We start from the raw sequence: 10,176 nt of genomic DNA on the forward strand, positions 1-10,176 counted from the left end.
ATAAATAAGGAAGCATTATGTCATAATACCGAATTGGATTAATTAATATTAATTTAATATTATTAATTAAATGTACGATGAAGTGGTATTAGAAAAATGGTACTTTTGAATGTGAAAAGTGCAATCTTAAGTTTAAGAATATTAATACAATTTTAGTTTAATTTAGGTTGAATAAAGATTATAGATACCATGTTTTACGCTATAAATAAAATAATAAATAATTTGACTTACTTAAGAATTTTGACATGTTTTATTCTATAAATAAGTAATATTTTTAAGAGATAAAATGAAATAATTAGTATATAACATATTTTGAATATTTAAGGAATAATGGATATTAAAAGGAAAATTTTATTTATGTTTGATTTTAAAAGAGTAAGAGTAAGGAATAGGGATCCTATGAAGGTTATGAAGTAGAATGCTATAATTTAGTTGTTACTAGCCAAAGGGTAATCCCTTTGGCTAGTTCTAGTATATTATAGGGAGATCTAGTTGCTTAGTCTTGGTGGTTGGTTGATTCTCTTCAATTTGAATAGTTTTCTAATTAAAGTTTTATGCTGTTTTTTGATATTTTTTCAGGTGGAACTTCAGTATTTATTGAGTTAGGAGCGTTGTTTGAAGATGTTATAGCTTTATTGTCTAAATTTTCGGGGGCAGTTTTGTCTCATGGGGCTCGCTCTAAGATTTTAGCGGCCCATGGTTGGCAAAGCATGCTCTGCGGTTAGACGATGAGCTATCCTGGTTCGAGGAGGTTCCAGCGCCGGTGGCGGACATGGGCGTCGTAAATTCATGAGTGATTTAAATCACTTTGTCAAAAAAAAAAAAAAATCATTATTGAAATAACTTATTGTATGGATATGTATAAATATAAAATTCAAATAAACACGTGTACAATTAGCTGTTTAAAAATTTTAATTTTAGCATCCTAAATTATATGTCATTCTCCAAAAATTTATGAGAGGTTCCTATATTATAGAATATTATGTAATATATCTATCATATATTAAATATGATTATACAATAAAGGTGTATTATTCTTTTTTTAAATAAAAAACATTACAATTTAAATTTAAACTCAATACACATATTTCTTTTATCTTTTACTTTATATTAAATGTGTCTATACAATATAAAGCTTTTTTAAATATTACAATTCAAATCTAATTATTATTATTTTTTAAAATATATCTATTCTATATAAAATGTGGCTATATAACAGAATTCTTGGTTTATGAGAAATTATTAGGTGACTATTTTTTTAAATAAAAAAAATAACAAATTATTAGATGTTGCCACGGTCAGCATCATGTAGTTAGTTAAACCTAAATATAATTAATTCACCTAAACTGTTGCAATTAATAATAAATTTGTTCATATTGTTTATTTTTTTATTAAAAATTATTTTTAAATTTGATATTTAGAATTAGTTAAATTTTAAATATTATTTTAAATTAAATTTGAATATTTTGATAGTTTAACCAGATGAGCATTTTCATTAATTCCGAAGATAAATTTAGGACGAATAATAAATTTTTTTAATTACTATTACAAAATATAATAGTAACTTTTGTTTTTATTTAAATCTTTTAAATTTCAATGATAATTACTACATTGAATATTATTATTATTATTATTAATTTTTTTTTTTTTTTTGAAATTAGCGTGAGTCTTCATTAAGGAACCAAAAGCTAGACCTCACGGTCATTACAAAGTAGGTTCTCCGGTAAAGTGGAGACCGGAATACATCCATACATCTGGTGGGTAAACGCCCACTTAGCCACATTATGGGCTGCAAAGTTACAATGTCTACTAACAAAGGAAAAATTACAACTAGTAAATGAGGAAGTGGATCTCAAACAAAAAGAGACATAGTTCTCAAGGGCCCAATGAGACTCCTTCCCATTGAGGACATTGATAACTAGTCTCGAGTCACTCTCAATAATAATATACTTTAAACCTAAATCAATTGCCAGAGAAATGGCTGAACAACAGGCCGCAGCTTCTCCACATAAAGCATCCGAAAAGTCCAACTGAGTTGTATGGATCCGAATCACCTCACCCAGGTGGTTTCTAGCAACTACAGCTGTGCACATGCTCGCCAGTCCCACTCGAACGTCACAATTCAGTTTGATCCAATCCTCGGGGGGTGGATTCCAATTTTCTGGCAAGGTCGGAGTTGGTGACGGCACTAGAGAAGCATGTAAATCTGCAAAAGAAGTGTAAATAAGGTCAATACATTTTGGAACATCCGGGGAAAGGTTATTGTGAACTTTTTCATTTCGCGCCCTCCAGATAGTATCAATTACTATCGATGCATAGAGAAAAACCTCCTCCTCGCGAATACCCCTATTTTTAAGGCTCCAGAGAAACTTCACCCAGCCCCAAACACGAATTCCATTGCCACAGACTGGATATATGCCCCACGGGGAGGATCGCCAAAAGTGTAACGCCACATCACAAGTGAGGAAGAGGTGTTCAATGGATTCCTCCTCTTGTTCACAAAAGGGGCATTTAGTGTCTTCTATATGGAGTCTCCTCCCAATAACATCTCTGACAGGAAGCGCCGTGGAGAGGATGCACCACCAAAGAATCTTGTGCCGCTCCAGAATCTTGCTATTCCATAGTTTGTTCCAGAGCGATGGAGCCACCTCACAGTGGCTGGCTCTCTCCAGAGCTTGAGCTAGGTAAGCCGATTTACTTGTAAACTTTCCACTAGACTCTAAAGTCCATCCCCATCTATCCGTTCCCTGGCCCGAGGGGTTGCCTCCCTTCAAAATAGCCGAGACAGTATCACTGTCGAACAATCCAGTTAATTTGGGAATGTCCCAATCACCAGAATTGGTACATTGAATATTATTAATTTTAAAATTATGATATTAAAAAAAAAACTAAAAACTAAAATAAAATTAACATACGTGACTTGTCACGTAACATCTATCTAGTCTATCTATATATATCTATCTATCTATTATCATTTTTCTAAAAAAAAAAAAAAAAGTATATTTTATTATTATTTCAAAGATATAGAGAAAGTGTATAGTATTTTAAAAATAATGAAAAGATAATTAAATTAAATTTAATTAACAATAAATTTTAAATATTATTATATTTTTTTTTATATAAATACACTTAAATTAAATATTTTTTAATAAAAAATAATTTTATTTTATTGAATAACATCCACACAATATAAAAAATAAAAAACTAAATATTATACAATTAAAAATATACATATCCAAAATAAAAACTAAGAATATATATACATGGTGCATTTTTAATGGATATTACCCATGAATAGATACTATATATATTAGCAAAATTTGACTGCCTATGCTTAATTTTGTTATTTAATTGATTTTTTTCCTCATTTTTACCTTATATGGGCTAGGGTTCGATTATTCCAACTTAGAGAAATAAAAATTGAGTGAGTTAGATATTTTTGATATATTCATATTAATAATATAATGTAAAAAAAATAATTATATAATTAAAATTAAGTATAAAAATCAAATTCTTTTTTTTATTATTGGTCATTGAATTAAATTATAATAACATAATATTTCTAAAATTAATATCATAGTAATTATGATGTGATGTGTAATACCTATTAAGAAGATTTCTATCTATAATTATCTATGTACAAAATATTATAAATTAAATTAAGTACATAGATAGTGACTATAAATAGTTACTAACCCTTTTTCATATAGAAATATAAAATAAAATTTAATGAACAAATAGCAATATAATAAATGCATTATATATGATACACCAACAATTTCATTATGTGTGTACTATATGATACACTAACAATTTTATGAGCATTATATATAAAATACTCAAAAATCTCAATTATAGATTGACAACCTAAGAGATATTTCATCACACACTCAACAAATTTTCCACTAGAAATTTGTTTATAACTAATTAAATGGATTCATCATGCTGTGATCTATGTAACAAAATCTCAACTCCACTAAATTATTAAGATATAATCATTATATCGAAATTTTAATAATGTTTGTTATTTCCTTCAACTAATAAGCATGTTAATATTGTCTCTGAAATGATTTTCATGATCAATTAAAATAATACATAATAAAATTGTAAGATGATCATAAGAAAATTGGTTCACTTTAATTAAGTGATTATGTGTCAATTAACTATTATATTAACCAAAATCAATGTATAATCACACAATTAACAGATAAAATTAAAATGAAGTAAAATAGAGAAGAATTCATTGAAAACAGACTCCACACGTGCCCCCCAAAAAAAATTTAATTTTGGAGTGGTCGTACGACATGTTAATTTAGGGAAACAACATGTTGTTTAGCTGAAGGCTATCTTACAAGGCCAAAAATAACATGTCATTTTCATGGGACGAAAAACACAACACCGATTGAGATACGACATGTCGTTTTCCTCATAGAGAAAAAATGACATAACATTTTTTCCAGTCATCCCCAACCTTAGAAAACTGAACCGGATCGTCTCGACCCAGCTCGGACCCATGACTCCAACCCAGTCAAAAATGACCCTCTAGTGATATGTTTTTGACGCCGTTTTGGGAGGTTTTCTCAATTTTTCAAGATCTTTCCATTTCCCCCAAAAACATCCTTAATCTTGTAATAGATCAAAACAAATATTTAGCAATAAAGGTAGTGTTCAAGAACCAATTTTTACCCAGATCATGCTTCATAGTCCTCAAATAAATCTTAAAAAAGTTCCTTGGAGTATCTCAAATACACATGTAGTAGTTCATACTCCATCCAAAATAATCAAAAAACATCAAATTTGATTATGAGTTAAGCTAACTATGACTATAGAAAAAATGGGGAAACTAATAATAATAGAAAAAATAAATAAATTTGAATCTTAAAATTGGATGATTTTAGGCTCTTTATACCAATTATTAACAAAACATGATCAAGGACATAATCTAAGACTATAGTCAAACAATTTATGCTCATCTAAATCAACACAATATCATTTTATTTAAAGCATCAAAAATATATTATGAAAGACACTCTTATCTTGTACTAATGGTCATGAATTACCATGCATCTCTTGTGCTCTTTTTATTCCTTCAATCTACACATCAAAGAAAAACAAATATAGCGTTTGAAAATACTTTTTTAGGTAGTTTTTTGTAACACTTTATTTTTAAATTTTTTAATCACAAAAATAAAAGTAAATTTTTTATTTTTGAAAAACAAAAATATGTTCCACAACCGTTTTTATTTTTGAATTTTCAAAACAATAAACAAAAGTGTGTTCTATAAATTTCATTTTATTTTTATTTGTTGATTTTATATAAGTCAGGTTCGAGTTTGGGTCCGAGGCCGAGACCGGAGCCTGGTTTGGGTTCGATTCGGCGTCGAGTTTAGGGTTTGGATTCAGAGTCCAGGTCCAGCGCCGAGGTCAAAATATAGGGTCCGAATATGGGTTCGAGTCCGATTAGGGGTCTGGGTTCAGGTCTAGGTTCAGGTCCTGGTCTGGGATCCAGGTCGGGGTCAAGGTCCGGGTCCGGGTCCGGTTTGGGGTTCGGGCACTGGGTCTGGGTCCGGGTTCGGTTTGGGGTTCGGGGACTGGGTTTGGGTCCGGGTCCAGTCTAGGGTCTAGGGTTTAGGAACTGGGTCCGAGTTCAGTTCGAGGTCCGCTTTTGGTCCTTGTATGGGTCCAGGTCCGAGTTTGGGTTTAGGCCTGTGCTCGGTTCCAAGTCTGGGTCCAATTTTGGGTCCAAGGTCGGGGTCTGCCTTTGGGTTCGGGTTCCAAGGTCTAGGTTGGGAACGGAGTTCAAAATATTGATTAAGAAAAAAAAAATTGTTTAAAATTTTGAAAGTGATTTTTTTTTGTTTTCAAAATTTTTAAAATTTGATTCTCAATTACAAAATTAAAAAGTGAAACAGTTTTATAGAACATGATTTTAGAAAATATTTTCACTTTTCTAATATAAAAAATAAAAAATCAATGGTTAAAAAAGTGTTACTAAACACACTCTTAATATGACTCGAACTCAGACCTCAACCCTAGACCCAGACCAGGACCTAGACCCTAGCCCCGAACACAAACTCGAACCCCAGTCTGGACCTAGACCTCATACTCAGACCCAGACCCCGAACGCGGACTCCTGACTCGGACTCAAACTCGAACTTGGCCTAGGACCACGGACCTGTGACCTAGACTTGGTGCCAGACCCGGACCCTGGCCCCGACCCCATACCCGAACCCAAAACTGACTTAAGTAAAATTAACAAATGAAATTCATATTTACAAAACACACTTTTGTTTTTTGTTTTTAAAATTGAAAAACAAAAGTGGATATAGATCACATTTATATTTTTTAAAAATAAAAAATTTTACTTTTATATTTGTGATAATAAAATTTAAAAATAAAAGTATTACCAAATGACACTAAAGTGTGTAAGGATTTGACGAACACTTCTCTATCATTCTCTCAACACCCTTAGTCACACCCATCTCTTTTCACCATAAACAATGGCATATATTCTTATTATTAGAGACTATGAGTTAATTAAGGTAGATGCCCAATTGGAGAGAATTAATTGTTTTGGCCCAATAGGTTAACCAAAGATATTTTAAAACGTGTCTATGGGTTCCGAGCATCTTAGTATATTATGTATATTTCATTATGGTCCAATAATAATACCATGTATTACCATTAAATAGTTATTATTATATATTAATACTGATATGAATTGGGTAATTAATAATGTTAATTCACATAAAATATTCTACCAATCCACGAGAGTAACTATAAAGGGAAGAAGTGTGAAATTTTAATATAAAAGGGGACATGAAAAACAATAATACACCATGTTGAGAGTCAAGCACCACTATTATGGATGATGATAATAAATACATAGGGTAATTTTTACTGTAGGACTGTTAGTTTATACCTCATGACCATGAGGTAGTTTTTTCGGCCAATAAGATTAAAGTTAAATAGAGGTTACATAATATGGTAGTATACATGTATATATGTGATTTTTTTTAGTTAAAAAAAGTAACTGCTTTATGAAAATAAAATAAAATAGCAGGAAAGAGGGATCGATGCTTTATATATGTGGTATGTATGTATAGTTTTTTTTTTTTTGCTTTAAGTTAATGGCCTTCGTTTTTTTTTTATTATTGAAAAAAAAAATATGTTTCCAAAAAACGCATATAATTTTAAAAATAAAAAATACATATCTATATTTATATATTAGAATGTGTCATAGAAATTATAATATGTTCATAAGAATGTATTAACAGGTACAATTTATACAATTTGGCTAAACTGAAATTTGTGTATAAATAAGAAAAAGTGTATGAATCCAAGTTGTATAGATAGTAGAATTAAAGAGAGCTTCAAAAGTAGACTTAATCTTGTACAAGAAAAGAAGTTGTCTAGCATAGATAAAATTGTTCTTAAAAATGTAAAAGAGTTGTAATTTTATTTTTTGAAGGGGGATTCGCTTGTGAATGTAATTGACTCAGTTTGATTCATAAAAATTAATTCTTTTATTAAAAAAAATTATAAAGCAAATTAATTTAAAAGATAATTATTATAGAATTATGTATCTAAATGAATTGGTGACGAAAGTACTTAAGTAATCAATTTTGTTATAGTTTATTAGTATGAAAATTTGATAGAAAAATTTGTAAATAAAATTATTTTTTAAAAATAAATACCTATATAAAAAATAATTCAAATTAACTTTAAAATAATAATAATAATAATAATTCAAATTAAAAATTAATAATTTTTTAATTATTCGTATTATTTTATTTTTTAAACAAAATAATTTTTTAATTAAATATTATTATAATATGTATAAAGTTTTAAGGGAAATTACTTCATATACTTTTTTTAACTTTCTTTTTTCAAATTTACGGTTTGGGTTTTTAAAGTGGTTGCAGCGCTAGTTGCAATAGGGGTTTCTATACGATTTTTTTGTTGCAATCTAGGTTGCAGCGCTAGTTGCAATAGGCGTTTCTATGTAGAATTCCGTAAAAATGCAAAAAAATTGTCTTGAAGTGCAAAAATAAAAAAGCCCCAAGTTTAAATTGTATATAAGCAGTCATATCGTACGAGTATACTCCTTATATCTTAATGACCAGATAATTTAAAATCAATGATAAAAAAATTTTCCCTAGTAATATTATGCTAAGTCTTACTTTAAGTTTGCCCTATATATGAGAAATTTGACAATTCATGCTTAAAAATTGTCCATAATCTTTTAGTATGCCACATTAAAATGCATAGGAATTTAATACTCTAAAATTAATTAAATCTCAAAATACTCTCCTCATACATTCTCTCTCTCTCTCTCTCTCTCTCTCTCTCTCTCTCTCTCTCTCTCTCTCTCTCTCTCTCTCTCTCTCTCTCTCTCTCTCCAAACCCAACAAATACCCACAATCACATAACCATGCTGAACCAGACCCAGACCGAACCCACGACTACCGCACCACCTTTGGTGAAACCCATTCTGAAGACAAAACGTAGGAAAAAACCGAGGAAGATATTGCGAAACTACAAAGAGAAATCGTGAAACCCAAAGCTCCAAAATTTATGAGTTCTAACTCGCTTGTTTTTTGCATTTTTTTCTAGTTTTTGACGATGACGCAAAATATCGCGAAATCATGAAACATGCTAAATGTCTTCCACATCGCGAAACAAATTACTAATATCATCGCTAAATATCGTAAATCATCGCTAAATATCGTAAATTATCGCTAAACTTCATCTCTAACCTTGGATTTGTTCTATCATTGCAAATACATCACTAAATATCGCAAAATATTGTAAAAAAGTAGTAAACCAGAAGAAAGAAACACAAAAAACGAGAGAGGTCGTGAGAGAAGATGACGGCGAGGCCTTGTGACCGGGGTTCTGGGTCTGTGTGTTCGACGATAGGGGTTCTGGGTCGGGGTTAACGCTAGAGAGTGGGAGAGAGAACTTTTTTTGAAATGTAAGGGTATTTTTGGGAAGAAAAAATATTAAAAATGTATATACTATTTCTAATTTTGTGGTACATTTAAGCATACTAAGCCAAATAATTTCTAATATATATATATACATAAACTTTTACATTGATCACATGTTTTGTTTAGTATAATATTGTGGATTATAAGGGGGTGTTTGGAATAGATTAATGTTAGCAAGGGAATGGTAATGTTAAACATTACCTTGTTTGTTTGGAAGGTTTAATCTTAAAATGTCATTCCCTTGGTAATGTAAATATCCTCGAGGAGGGTAATGTTGATACATTAAAAAAGGGTGGGATTAGTTATTCCCTTCCATTATATTAATTTGAATAACATTTTTAAATTAATAAATAAATTTAAATACCATTAATATTATGATTTATTATAAATAAAATATTGCGATATATATTTTAGTCAGTAAAATCGATTTTTTTATAACTGAGTTTGTAAAGACCGCATCCTGAATTGTTCAGGTAGATTTCGGGGGCGAAATCCTTTTAACGGGGGGATAATTGTAAAGACCGCATATGATTAATACCTTAAATTATTAAATAATTAGGGTTCATGTACGAGATTATATTATTATTAATAAATAATACGATTATGGGAATTTATTTGAGTTCATATATATTTATTATGTTATTTATGTAATTTCTTAATTTCTGTGATTGTGTTCGGAAGCTGTGGAAGCGACGTTGGGCCTATAGAGAGTCGCATTTTATATGGTTTAGAATATTTTTCGGGATATCATTGTTAAGTTTTAGCGGTGTTGGTATTTTCGGGGTTTGGAAAATGACTAATTTACCCTTGGGATGTTTTAGTTATTTCTTTTATTGGAGAGGGGCAAGAAGGTCTTTTACAAGACTTCTTTTGTCTTATTCTAGTTACTATTTGGCTGTGAATAGGTTAGTGAAGGAAAAAAAAATAAGAAAAAAGAAAAAAAAAAAAGAAGAAGAAGAAAGAAAGCTTTGCTTAAGCTTGAAGAAAGGAAGGAAAGATAGAAATCTCTCTCTCTCTCTTTCGATTCTCTTGGGCAGCAGCTGGGAATTTGATTTGTGTAATTGAATCAGAGGATATTGGTTGTGATTGAAAGCTTTGTTTAAGGTAATTCTTCATATCTTCTTTCTTTTGAAGTTTTGGTAGTTAGGTTAGGTTTTAGTAGGAATTTGGGGAAATTGATGGC

General features: G+C 30.1%; 1 protein-coding gene across 1 annotated transcript; it reads right to left on the minus strand.

Moving 5' to 3' along the window:
• Positions 1–1,688: 1,688 nt before the first annotated feature.
• Positions 1,689–3,272, minus strand: LOC133038473 (uncharacterized). The gene is made up of 2 exons (XM_061116637.1): positions 3,264–3,272; positions 1,689–2,768 (listed from the first exon to the last, which is right to left on the minus strand). The coding sequence occupies exons 1-2, from the start codon at positions 3,270–3,272 to the stop codon at positions 1,689–1,691; spliced, it is 1,089 nt and encodes a 362-aa protein (XP_060972620.1).
• Positions 3,273–10,176: the final 6,904 nt, after the last annotated feature.

The sequence above is a fragment of the Cannabis sativa genome, chromosome 5 (assembly GCF_029168945.1).
Source record: "Cannabis sativa cultivar Pink pepper isolate KNU-18-1 chromosome 5, ASM2916894v1, whole genome shotgun sequence".
In the NCBI taxonomy this organism is placed as follows: Eukaryota; Viridiplantae; Streptophyta; class Magnoliopsida; order Rosales; family Cannabaceae; genus Cannabis; species Cannabis sativa.